This window comes from Scomber japonicus, chromosome 7 (assembly GCF_027409825.1).
Source record: "Scomber japonicus isolate fScoJap1 chromosome 7, fScoJap1.pri, whole genome shotgun sequence".
Classification (NCBI taxonomy): Eukaryota; Metazoa; Chordata; class Actinopteri; order Scombriformes; family Scombridae; genus Scomber; species Scomber japonicus.
This window is the reverse complement of record NC_070584.1, coordinates 11,011,871-11,024,776: the sequence shown is the minus strand read 5'-3', so window position 1 is coordinate 11,024,776 and position 12,906 is coordinate 11,011,871. Positions and strand designations below refer to the sequence as shown.

At 41.6% G+C, this 12,906-nt stretch overlaps 2 protein-coding genes across 2 annotated transcripts in view; both read left to right on the top strand.

Moving 5' to 3' along the window:
• Positions 1 to 3,485, top strand: part of suco (SUN domain containing ossification factor) — a 41,849-nt gene extending 38,364 nt beyond the window's left edge. The window contains exon 24 of the mRNA XM_053322359.1: positions 255 to 3,485. Within this exon, the coding sequence (XP_053178334.1) occupies positions 255 to 818 (564 nt within the window). The 3' untranslated portion in view covers positions 819 to 3,485. The remainder of the gene's footprint in view (positions 1 to 254) is intronic.
• Positions 3,486 to 5,677: 2,192 nt separating this feature from the next.
• On the top strand, positions 5,678 to 12,474 carry mysm1 (Myb-like, SWIRM and MPN domains 1). Its single transcript, XM_053321800.1, has 19 exons — positions 5,678 to 5,734; positions 5,893 to 5,965; positions 6,073 to 6,143; positions 7,232 to 7,303; positions 7,401 to 7,479; positions 7,567 to 7,665; positions 8,139 to 8,658; positions 8,742 to 8,976; positions 9,062 to 9,192; positions 9,292 to 9,395; positions 9,496 to 9,573; positions 9,666 to 9,748; positions 9,839 to 9,893; positions 10,245 to 10,295; positions 10,719 to 10,793; positions 10,905 to 11,226; positions 11,401 to 11,506; positions 11,653 to 11,710; positions 11,992 to 12,474. Exons 1-19 carry the CDS (start codon positions 5,679 to 5,681, stop codon positions 12,307 to 12,309), a joined length of 2,586 nt encoding a protein of 861 aa, XP_053177775.1. The 5' UTR covers position 5,678; the 3' UTR covers positions 12,310 to 12,474.
• The last annotated feature ends 432 nt before the right edge of the window (positions 12,475 to 12,906 follow it).

Sequence of the window (12,906 nt, the reverse complement as noted above, 5' to 3'; positions counted from 1 at the left end):
TCTTTCCCTCTGGAACTTTCCCACCCTTTTCTGACTCATTTGTATGATCTCATTGTAGATTAGACGGCACATTGATTGTACCTCTTGCAGTCTTGCAGTCAGTGTTTGCTTCACTCTTCAGCTGTTGTCGTCATCGTCAGCAGTGTCTAGCACACAAGTGGTTAATATGGCCTTTCAGTATAAAATGCATCATCGCTTTCTTTGACCTTTTTTGTTTTGAATTTCTCTCCTCGTCTCTTCTGTTCTTCCTGTAGAAAAAGCGCTGCAAAACAAAATCATTGGACAAGGTTGAGACTGTGAAGGCATCTGATCCATCTGCTCCGCTGACCAACGGGGGAATCAAGTGCAACGGCTTCCACCCATGCCTCCCTGCCCTACCCTCACCCCCTCCTCCTCCTCCTCCACCCCCTCCTCCTCCTACACCACCCCCGCTGCCTCTCCCTCCATCTGTAGAGGAGGTGCCATCGTTGCCCACGTGCACCTCCAAGGAGCTTCCCTCAGAGACCAGCAGCTGCAGCTCATCCACCCACTCTGAGGAGTCCTATACAAGCCGCCTCCCCCCTCCCTCTCCCATCTTCCCCTCCGCCGGCCTGTGCAACGGCCACGCCCTGGCGTTCCCCCTCCAGCAGCCTCCCGTCAAGTCCCGTCAGGAGAAGCGCTCTGTGAAGCGGCGTAAGTCGCGGCAGACGGAGCTGCAATTCCCCCACATGCCAGGAGGGAGCGTTGCTTCTCTGCCCAGTCTGCAGCAGCTTATGAAGGGAAACAAGGAGATAAGTGTCGGGACCATCGGGGTGACAGCCGTCACCGGACATGTCTGAGTTCTCACACATATCAGTGTGTTCACTCTTTAAGAAGTTCACTTCTACACGACTTTCTTTACACAACCATTCACACACACTATATGGTAGCAGACCCTATTTGCGTAGTGAGGAGATGAGGTTACTGCATCCCAAAGAACCACATTTCCCATGAGCACCCAGGCGCACCGTGGAACTGAAGTAGCTATGGCAGCAGTAGCTCAGTCCTTATCCACTCCTGTCAAAGACCTGTTTACGGTTATGTGCCTTTATATCTGTTCTAGACCTTTTAATGCTAAAAAGAAACATGAAATTGAAAAGAATTGTTGATGTTGTTGTGTGTGGACAGAGGGAGACCCTGTGGTGGGGAGTGAAACATTAATACAAATCAAATCCATGTTTTTTCTACTGGATAAGCACATTGTCCCATGACAGTTGAGCACCAGTAAGCTTTTGTTCCCCCACTCTGAGCACAGTTAGGAGAGGTGCTGGCCTCAAATCTACGTTCCTTCACTTTCAAGGGCATCAAGAAGTATTAGGCTGCTCTTTTGGATGAAATGTGTCATAATGAGAGAATTGTGGAGCATGACAAACTACTTCTCATCTCTTTTATTTCTGTCTTCCATTGCCATCAATTTCATCCATTCTGTCTGGTATTGCATCCTAATATGACTGCTGGGACCAGAGCGTTTCACGTACACACCATGTACACTTTCTCTATTTCTCTCCCTCTGTCTCAGTCCGTGTACTCCAAACCAATCGTCAGAGCTGAATGAAGAAAATCATTTTTGCATGAAGTGAAACTGTCTGAATGTGTTAGTCCTTTCAGTTTAGAGTTCCACTAAACCTCCTGTTATAAATACAACAGCAGCAGCCTTGAGATCCTGAGACAGCTGTTACTCAGCTTGGGCTGGGCCCAAAAACGCATGTACATACACACACACACACTCGCCATTTGAAGAGAAATTGTGCTGTTTATTGTAGATATTGTAACAATTCAATATAACACAGATTTTAACAGGATAGAGGCAAGCCATAGATTTTGAGAATATGTTGAGAGTATCATGTAGGAGCACATTAGATAGCAAAGCTGAATGTTTACACTCATCACACACTCACACTCACTCACACACCCTACTGGGACCCTGCAGTAGAGTCTGAAAGACCAGTTTTATTTATCTATTTATTTATTTAAATGTCGAAAGAATTTTCTAACCTAGGCACTGGCTTCCCAGGCTCCTAACCCTGCAGTATCACAGTAGTGTATTAATGTTACATAGAAGTATTGCAGTAAAGACACTCAACGGTACTGACATATGTCACATTTGTTTATGTATAGCTTATAATATATCTAATAGAAGTATGGCATGTCCTACAGCAGCATATACTGTACATCCATCAAGATAACTGAGTATTGATACAGATTTATTAGGATCTTCAAACTGCTGCTGTTGTGTATGTTCAGAGCTGCTGGGTGTTTGGAAGAAGTGAAAGTTGAAAGTGAAAGTGTTTTTATTGTCCTCTCTTCTGTCTTCTGTGTGCTTGTTTCAGCATTTTCATTTTCTGGCTAACTGACTGATTTTAAGTCACCCTGTTAATGAGTTCATGACTGAAATCCAGTTTAATATTAAAATGCTGTCAGGACTATCAGATGTGAAAAAGGGTTATACTTTGTTTTTAGATAATAAAATCCAACGTTTGTTTTTCTTAGTGTCTGAAATTTCTGACTGGCTCTGTGTGGTTGGACTTGGATACATTTTCACAGAGACGGAGAAATCTCTTCTAACTCATCTCTCTCTCTCGTTCTTTCGTCAACTCTTCTGACCAGCTTCTACAGCCTTTACATTTTCCTCATCCACTAGAAGGGGGAGGGGTCACCTCCGACCCTCCACCATTGCACGACTTTCTCTGTGACTGTGAAGAACAATTTTTTTTAATATGCCTGCTTTTATTAACCACTCTACGTTCTCACCCAGAGCTCAAAATGCTCCGTCAGTCTCTACACGCCTGCTTTACTGACCTTTTCCGTGCATCCTCACTCTCATTGTGTGCCCACTCAGTCTTTTATTCACTTGTCATTGCTCTTTGACTGTGTGTGCGTTTACCCCCCCCCACGCTGAATGATAGTCGTGGTTTGTGAGGAGAGGGATGTGAATTGTTGAATAAAGGGAACGCAGCAAAGATGGGTATGATTTGGAACACTATTCATGTGATTCTTTATGTTCCACAAGCTGAGCAAATCATGAGGTTTTTTGTTTTACCCTATTTTGAATGTGTATGATGTTATGTGTGTGTATGTGTGTGTGTATGCGCGTGCGTGTGTGTTAACCTGTATTCATGTGAGGATTTATTGTGTTGATCTCATGTATGTGTACGTCTGTGTTATGAGAAAGACTACTCTGACTCTACTTATCCCGTAACACAGCGACTAGGGAGAACGCCCTCGGAGAGAAATTCTAGGAGCTTGGTGTGCACTTTGTATGACTCCTCATGCCTTTTTTTTTTTTTGTTTTTCTACCTTCTATGTCAAGTGCTATCTTTTATTTTTTTTCTCTCCCTCTCTCCCTCTCTTTCTCTCTGTGAATACTCTGAAGAGCTGCACAGTATTTTTGAGCAGGAGTGAGTTACTACAAAAACTGTAGTGCCATTAGAAACTGTGAATTTCTAAATAAAACCTTTTTTGTCGTCTTTCACTTTGTCTTTTCTTGTGTGGAATGAATTTATATTACATATGCGCTGATATACAGTATCAGAGTCTTAAACACCTGATTGTTCAAATAAAAACAGCATTTCAATTGTTAAGTATTTGTGAGCACTCAGACCTTAAAGGAACATTTGGCCTTAATTGTGTTTCATTTTTAAGTTACCTCATCTGAAGAATTCAATACAAAAGCAACTCAAAGTGCTTCACTGTGTGTTAAAACTGCAGACAAAAATGTTCTACCTTAAATACAGACAGCACTCCCATCCTTCAGAGAAAGGAGAACTGAGAGCCCTTTAGAAAGCTGAAGTTTCTGCTTCTGTTTCCAATTCAAATTCTCCGTAAGCTGGAAATGTTACAGCTGTGGCCCGAAGCCATCCCCCAACAAGAAGATAAGGGAACATTTTCTATCTTGTGTAGTTCATAAGATAGTCACACAACCAGGATGTAACATTTGTGGTAGAAGAACCATTTAAAAAAAAACAACTTTCTATGCAGCAACAACTTTTGGATGACAAACATCAACTGCAAAGCTGGTTGAGACATAAAAAATGAATTTATTTCCACCATTCACTTATGGATGGATGGGTCATGAAATGATTTGGCCTCCTGGGTCTTTTGTTGGATATTCAAAAAAGAAAACACTACAGAATATTAGAGGAGGAAACCAGTGGTGTCTGATGTATTTTCTTAATGCAAAGCTTCAGAAGGTGCACACCCCAGAACAAAACTGAAACCAGAAGCTCTTTAGTCTGAAGAAACACTCACCTGATTATCCCATTAAACCTGCATTTGAAAAGAGAGCTACAGTGTGTAGACTTTCTTCTCTCTTTTGTTCTTAGGGCAAAGTTTCACAGCTGTCACACATTTGTAATCTTACTGGAGGCCATGTCCGCATGTTTAGCTGGTTTATATAGTGGGGAAACGAGAGAAATAAGTATTGGATCATTTATGATATTTTGGCAAATGACTTTGATTAGGATGAGAAGATAAACATTGTCATCAGTACATTTTGACTCAGCTTTTTTGACATATCCAGCAACAAATGTTAATAAATGTAATCTTTAACTGAGGTCCTTGAGTCCCAGGGCTCCTGGACCTGTGTTTCTAGTTCATTCATTTATGACTGTAACACAAACAACTACTGAAAAACTATTCCTGTTTCGGCAAATGTCAGACTAAAAAACCATGAGTGAAACAAAATCTTTGACCTTTCACAATGAATGAGTGGGAAGGTGGAGCAGGACTCAGGCTGTCTGAGGTGGAGGAATAAAAAAGCTTAAAGGGTACGTGATACATTCACTGACCTCTATCAGCAGAGAACAATGATGAATGCTTGGTTAAAATAAAAAAAAGTGAGTTTGTAAATGTTACCTCATTATGGAGAATTGGGACGTTACTCTGACTGAACAGCAGAAGATCAGACAGCTTTCCTTCTCCACATCTGTTTCTAAACTGGGTCTTGATCAGCTTCAGTTTGGAGAGTGATCGCTTGACCGGTGCAGTCGTTACTGGCAACTCAGGCTGCACTGGCCCAAAGACAACAGGATAATCTGAGCAAGATGTGGCTGAGCAAAGTACTGAGTGTCATTGTGCCAAAATCAATTGAATGCTATGCCAACTAAAATGTTTTAAAGGGTGCTTTATTTTCCTAACGGTCAGCTTACATAAAAGATACATTAATTTCTGAAATAATGGCCAATTAACTCCATCTTACAAGGACCTTCTTCATTAGGTAGGCACTTTAGATGTTTTTCTCTCATACAGTGCACCCTAAAGGGCACTACACCATCGTTCTTGTTCACTGAAATGGTACTCATCATGCCATCATATTTTCTCACACCTGGTGCAACCCTAGCAATTATTCCCCCTTATTCATTGAAAGGGCACCCAATTCTACACCCTCCAGCTCACATCATTACATCAGCAACTCACACGGCGGTGCATTACACCTCATGGGGGTGTTTTACATGAAGGCACTTCATCCTAATTCACCCATAACCAAGACAGTAAACTCATTTTCTCATTTAAGAGGGCACCAGGGGGCAACCTTCCCCTACTGTTAAACGACGCTGAAGAAATTCGTACCTCCGACCACAAGGTGTCGCTGTGAGTAAAACTGAGCACTATTTCCCTCCAGTCAGCTCTCTCCTCTCCCGTGTTTACGTTTATTCAACAACATGGAGGACGAGGTGGATGTAGATATCGAGGGAGACGAGTTTGACACCAGTGTTAGGTGAGGATATTGACTTTTTTACGCGAATTGTCTTTAAATAGTCAGTTGGTGCCGTGTGTTGTAGTCCACGATAGTTGTTTCCCAGCTGCGTTGTGTGTTTGATGGTTGGTGTGTGTGTCGTCGCCTCCCTCACAAAGCTGCTCCTCTTTCTGTTTCAGTGAGCTGGATGGAGCAGGTTTAGTTCAGGAGCAGTTCGTGCAGTCTGCGTGGAAGAGCAGCGCCGGGATCCTGGTATGAGTTCATGAAGCTACAATCCTTCAGCTGGATATCCGTCTCACTGTCACTGCTTGTGCTGACTATTTCCTCTGTGTGTGTCTGTCTGTGTGTGTGTGTTGCAGCCATGGGAGTTGGACAGCTCCATCAGCGCAGAGAACAGGGAGGTGATAGAGAGGATGCTGCTGGAGGAACAGTATCTTTTCACCAGACCTCAAACGCACCACACCCCTATACACAAACTCAGTAGCTTTTAAAGGATGATTTCACCGTTTTTTCAAGTTTGTCCTAAATCAATACTAAGATGCCCAAATGAACACTGACACATTTATTTTATTTTATTTTATTTTACCATTCCTTGTGTTGATACCGACCATTAGGAGATCCCCTCATAATGCACTTACAATGTAAATTATTATTATTTTTAAAAGTTAACTTTTAATCTCATCATATGAATGTTATCATATGAGTGCCACTGTTCCCACTGACCTGTTAGGTCTGATTTTCTCTTTTTGCTATGATCCATCCACAGCAGCTGAACAGGAAAACACTGTCTGTCCAGACACTAAAAGAGATTTAGTTTTACTAAATAAGACTGTAACTTTATTTGACTTACTCAGACAGCTAACACCACATATTAAATAATTTCTAAATCAAATGAAGGATTACGGATTTTGTCCCCATTCACTTACATGGTAACTACATTATGAAGGGATCTTCTAATGGTCAGTATCATAATGGTAAGAAAAAACTGTGTCAACCGGCTTATTATTTTAAGACGCGCTATAAAAATGGTGAACCTGTCCTTTAAACTAGCAACAATGATAAGCTGAATGATTCAAGTTTAAGGTTTATTTAATTGCTTTGTAGTGACCATACCTATTTTGACTCTACACTGCATTTTAGATAAACTACCTTAAGTCTCTAACTGTCTGTTTACACATAATGAACTTAATGATGGCTGGATTGTATTTAGCTCCTTGGGTTTCATGTTACACTGGTGTGGCTTACTGGCTCACAGGAATATAACATAATCATCTTTAATATTATCAGTAACACCTGTGCTTTTCCTACTGTGACAAGTTAAAATATGATGGTAGGAATAGGCCTGATGTGAGGAGGTGCAATTAAATTATTATTTTACTATATTCAGTAAAATTGGAGTAATTTAGTTAGTTGGTTGCAGCTTCTTGGATTTGAAGATGTGATGATTTTACTGTGTGATTGTTAACAGTGAACTGTGCACTACACTGTGTCAATGTTAGTCCTAAACTGTCCTCTCAGATACTATCTGACAGGTGAGGAGATTCCCAAACATATTTGGCACAGTGATGACAACAAGCCCAAAGTGAAGAAGTAAGTCACTTACTCTTTCAGCATTCACATGAGCACACTACATTGACTCCTCGTGTGTTGACTTCACTCATGTCCCGCTTCTCTGTTGGATGTTCAGGTCTCCAGCCAAGACATCATCCTCAAGTTCTTCCTCTCGTTGGTCCAAACAAGAGAAAGACTTGTTCGAGGAGGGTCTGGTAAGTTTTCTCCTCTCGTCTTGGGAAACTTTACATCACGTTTGAAGCCAGGTGTCTAAACAACTTGGTGGTTTTGTTTTTCTTCAGGCTCAGTTTGGTCGAAGATGGACAAAAATTTCCAAGCTGGTGGGCAGTCGTACTGTTCTTCAAGTCAAGAGCTATGCCAGACAGTATTTTAAACACAAGGTGAGATACCACTATATTTTAAGTTACCCAATTTAGCATTTATAAGTAGTATATACATTTAGTAAATGTTTTAAAACTCACTATAATGTAAGTAAGTAAGTAACTATATTTAAATGATTAATGTACAGTATTTGTCAGCAATTATAAATACTCCTAATAAGACTTATTTTATATTTCTATAACTGTTTTTAATATTATAGTGTGTTATAAACCATTCATAAACGTGTTATACACTACCTAGAAATGTTAAATACAGGGACATCAAGTAAAGTATCGACCTGATAATTAAAGTAGCACATAGGTTTACTCACAGTCACAGGTCAGTTTGTTAATGAGAACTTAATCATTGTACTTTTCAACACAGTCAAACTAATGAATTATTCACTCTTTCACAAACTGAATGCATCCTCTGGAAAGTTTGGGAAATAAAAAATGAAGCTCATAATCTCAGAGTCATTTACTTTCTTTTTCAGACTGAATCTGAACCCGAAGCTGCAGCTCCCTCTACAGTCACTGAGCTGCACATGCACCCTCCTCAGCCCACCTCCAGTCATGCACCCACTCTCTCAAACACTGTGCGTATAGAGAAGCTTTCTGATGATGAAGACGAGGACGTAGACATCACAGATGACCTCAGTGATGACGGAGAGGCAGACAACAAACCGCAAACTGAGCTCTGTAAAGCAGATCAGCCAACAGACCCCGAGATCCAGACTGGCAGTCCCACACAAGAGCAGGGAGATGCAGGTCAGACTGAGTCAGGGGAAAAACCCGGCCACAGCTCTTTGTCTCCACAAAGTCCTCAGCCTGCATCTTCACTTCCTGACTCAGAGGAGCCTGCTGTGACTGAGTTAGAGAAGAAAGGCCAGCAGACTGTATCACCTCTTCCAATAAACACTCACAGGACTGATGAGCAGGAGAGCCAGAGCTGCCGGTCTGAGAGCTCCACACAGACGACACATCAGCTGGAAGAGGCCTGTAGCGACGGCACAGGTGAGACTCACACCTGTTGTTTTCATTTAAAACCAACTCATGATGATCTCTTTTGGAAAATTCATATTTTTTTTGCCTCACAGATCCTTCTGATAAAGCTGAGGAGAATCTAAGTGACAGACCAGAAGAAGACCAGGATGAAGAGGAAGAGGAGGAGGAAGAAGAGGAGGAGCTTAAAGTCCCTGAGCAGGAAATAGAGATGGACATGGAGACAATCACAGAGGAGGAGAAACAAGCCATCCCAGAGTTCTTTGAAGGACGACCATCCAAAACCCCTGAAAGATATCTAAAGATCAGAAACTACATCCTGGATCAATGGTAAAATGTTGCAACACAACTCTGCAGATGAGCAAAACTCGCCAGAATGAACTCTCATCATCACTGTTGTTGTTCTTATCAACAGGTTGAAGAGCAAACCCAAGTACCTGAACAAGACATCGGTGCGCCCCGGGCTCAAGAACTGTGGTGACGTCAACTGCATTGGCAGAATACACACCTACCTGGAACTGATCGGAGCCATCAATTTCAACTGTGGTAAACTTGCCGAGCCTTCCTCACTTCTATTCTTTTTTTAATCTTTTTAATCTTGCTTCTCTTTTTTACTTTGAGGCTCTGTTTTTGTTGTCGTCGTAGAACAAGCAGTGTATAACCGGCCAAAGGTGGTGGACCGCTCCAAGCACAAAGAGGGCAAAGATGTACTTGAGGCCTATCAGCTGGCACAAAGGCTGCAGAGCATGGTAACTTAACCCATACACTCTTCTCAATTCTGACATCTAAACTCAAAATATCTGAACTGTGAGCTTGCCTGATCTTGAGCTAACTGCTGATTGATTGTAGCGGACCCGGAAGCGTCGTGTGCGGGACATCTGGGGAAACTGGCGTGATGCTAAAGACTTAGAGGGACAGACATATGAGGTTTGTACACACTCAGACACACACATTGACTGGGGGATTCACACCTTTTACCTGTATGTCTTCTGATCCTGTCTTAATGTTGTTTGAATCAGCATCTGAGTGCGGAGGAGCTCGCCCTGCGGAGAGAGGAGATGAAGAAGCAGCCGAAACCATGCAAGATCCCCAGATACAGAGGGTGAGTGTGATGCGACACATCCTTGCCGAAATCTTGACATCCTTGTTTTTATAAATGTGTAAATACTTAAGGTGTCGCTCCCTCTTCTAGATCTTTTGATCCCTTCCAGCTGATCCCCTGCAGGTATTTTGGAGAGGACGTACAGGTTAGTGACATCTGTCTCATCATTCTGTCATCAGTAACACAGCCCATCATACAGAATATAACTTTCAAACACTCATTTTAATATGAGGTTATGTCTCCATAACCCTCATAACAGTTAAAAAGATGAGAGCTCAATCAGTTTAACCAGAATTGAAGCTCTTCACTCACAGAATCTTTAAAAGACCATCAGAAATGCAGTATTATTTTTATTGCATCTCTGCACTCATGCACTTATTGATCGTACTGCTACTACACAGTACTTATTTCTGTTTCAACCAGCAGCTATATTTTAATTGTCCTCATCTTTAGGTATCATACATATTAGGTTAAAAAGCACTTTTTTCCCTCCCAGGAACCGTTCCAGGTCATTGTGTGTGCAGAGACTCTTCTCATCATGGACATGGTATGCACACACACACCCACACAGACTGTATGTGTGGTCTCTTTAATGAGGAAAAAAGGCCAGAGATAGTCCGCTGCCTCTCTATAAATTTAAAAGATATTTGTTCAATTATCTACTTGTTTGTTTTAAAAAAAATGTTATTTCATTTTTCTCATTCATGGTTGGTATGGGATAAAACCTTAAATGTTACATATAGCTATTATGCCATATGCAGTGTTAACTTTAATTTAGTATTTAGTATTATTTTTCTCTTGAGGAGCTGTTCTTTCTGTGTTCTACATACACCATGAGCTAATTAAATGTCTTTATTTATATATTTATTTATTTTGCCAGGCTGCAAGGCATGACAACCAATTATCTTTTTTTAGCGATGTTACTTTTCTTTGATGTTGCCCAATTGATCAAATATGCTTTGCTCATCAGCATGCCCATGTGTCACGGGGGGAAGTTATCGGCCTGCTCGGTGGGACTTTCAACGAGAAGGAGAGAGTGTTAAAGGTAAGAGGAGTTGGGAGCAACAGTGTGACCAACAAGGCTAGAGATTTTATTTCTAATATATTTTGATTAGTGACTTCATGGAAAACATTTCTGTGTTTGTGCTGGGTGCAGATCTGTGCGGCAGAGCCGTGTAACAGCGTGAGTACAGGTTTGCAGTGTGAGATGGACTCGGTGTCTCAGACCCAGGCTTGTGATGTGCTGTCATCCCTGGGCTTCAGTGTGGTGGGCTGGTACCACTCGCATCCCACCTTCCACCCTAACCCCTCAGTGCGGGATATTAACACGCAGGACCAGTTCCAGAGTTACTTCTCACGTGGCGGAGCCCCCTTCATTGGGATGATAGTGAGCCCGTACGACCCAGCAAATCCCTCCCCTCACTCTCAAACTACGTGCCTGTTGGTGAAAGAGAGCCAGGAGCCCTCGGGTCCACAGAGTATGTATAACACACACACACACACACACACACACACAAAATAAGACTCAAAACTTCAAAACTGTTTCGATCAAAAAGCTCTGAAATCAAGCTGACAATGTAGGTCAGTGGTTTCTACTCACAGTAGCAGCACAGTTTCTCCTCTGGCTAAGTTTCTCTCGTGTTTCTTTCCAGAGCTGCCTTACAGATTTGACTTCCTGTCATCACAAGACATTCCAGACTGGGAACAAACATTAAGGAGAGCCCTGTGGATCATCCATAAATACTCTCAAACTCCTGGGTGAGTGAGATATAAGACTGAAGTCGACATTCTGACACATGCAGTCAAATGCTGATAGTCTTTTTTTGTGACATTGATCAATGTTTCTTGTTAGTAAATTAGGAGGTTGAGCATATTTCTAAAATGGTCTTTTCTACTCTGGATAGGAGTGTGCAGATGAACAGATTTTTCCGGAAGGACTCCCATCTCACCTGTTTGGAAAAGGTCAGTTGAGCTCATCAGTCTAATCACAGGAATAGTTTGACATTTTGGTATTTGCACTCTTGCCACAAGTTGAGATGAGAGTATTGATACCACTGTCATGTCTGCAGTGTAAATATGAGGTTATCATGCGCTTAAGTGTAAATATACACATTGTTGTTTTACAGAGGATTATATAGTATTTCCTGACCAAAACAAATGACTTTATTAAGTCGGGTAACCCGGTTATCTCACACTAACTACTAGACTCTAAAGTGACATATTGCCTAACTTTCTCAATCTAGATGCTGTCGTCTCTGGCCAAGTACCTGGAGCACCTGCCGGAGGAGGAGGGAGACTCCTTCCTCACTCAGATCCAGGCTCTTTTCCACTCAGACTTTATAGCCAAGCAGGAAGCATCTGACCAGGAAGAAGATGAGGCTTTACCTGTGGACTCAGATAACCTCACCTTTGACCACCTGATCAGTCAGGAGCAGCCCCTGGGGGGAGGAGGAGACTCAGCTTCAAATAGCAATGTACAGCCCACCACCTCTGAGACAGACAGCAGCACATTGTTACATATGGGCTCTGTGTTGTCAACTGAACATGACTATTTACTGTGAAGGACCAAATCTGACTGTACTGGTAATATACTACATTAGTTGACTCACCATAAACTGTGTTTAGTGTAAATAGTATTAGGTTTTATATCAGTATTACTAGCTTTCTCATTTAGTATTTTAACAACATTTTATGAATGTGGTATCCGATTTTGAGCAGAGTTTAACCAAAAAAGAGAGAAAGAGAGAATAATGTAGGTGAAAGCATTTCATTTCCTTAGTTCTGCTGGTGTATTTTAAACACTGAAATAAAAACATATTTTCTTATTCTGTGCTGTTTATTAATTTGGTGCAGCCATTTACTACACAATGTTCTGGCTAACTTTGACTCATCCTTTACAACATTAGAAAAGCAGTTACAATTAAAATTAAACTAGTCTGCAGCGATATAATTATGTGTTAAATTTGCATGCGGGAATTCGTATCATATTTGTGAAATATTTGTAACCATAATTTATTATTTTTAGGTTAAGGTTACGAATAGTTAAGCAAATCGTTCCTTGGGCGATCCAATCCAGGCCGGTCGGAACTGTCGTTGCAGAGTTGTTTCTGGGGGGACTCATTTTGGAAGCAGGCGCGTCAAATATTACGAACCGCTCA

Coding starts and splice junctions, on each gene's coding strand:
- mysm1 (XM_053321800.1), top strand. CDS start 5,679: ATGGAGGACGAGGTGGATGTAGATATCGAGGGAGACGAGTTTGACACC. Junction 8,659..8,741: donor GGCCTGTAGCGACGGCACAG/GTGAGACTCACA, acceptor TTTGCCTCACAG/ATCCTTCTGATAAAGCTGAG. Junction 9,574..9,665: donor TAGAGGGACAGACATATGAG/GTTTGTACACAC, acceptor TGTTTGAATCAG/CATCTGAGTGCGGAGGAGCT.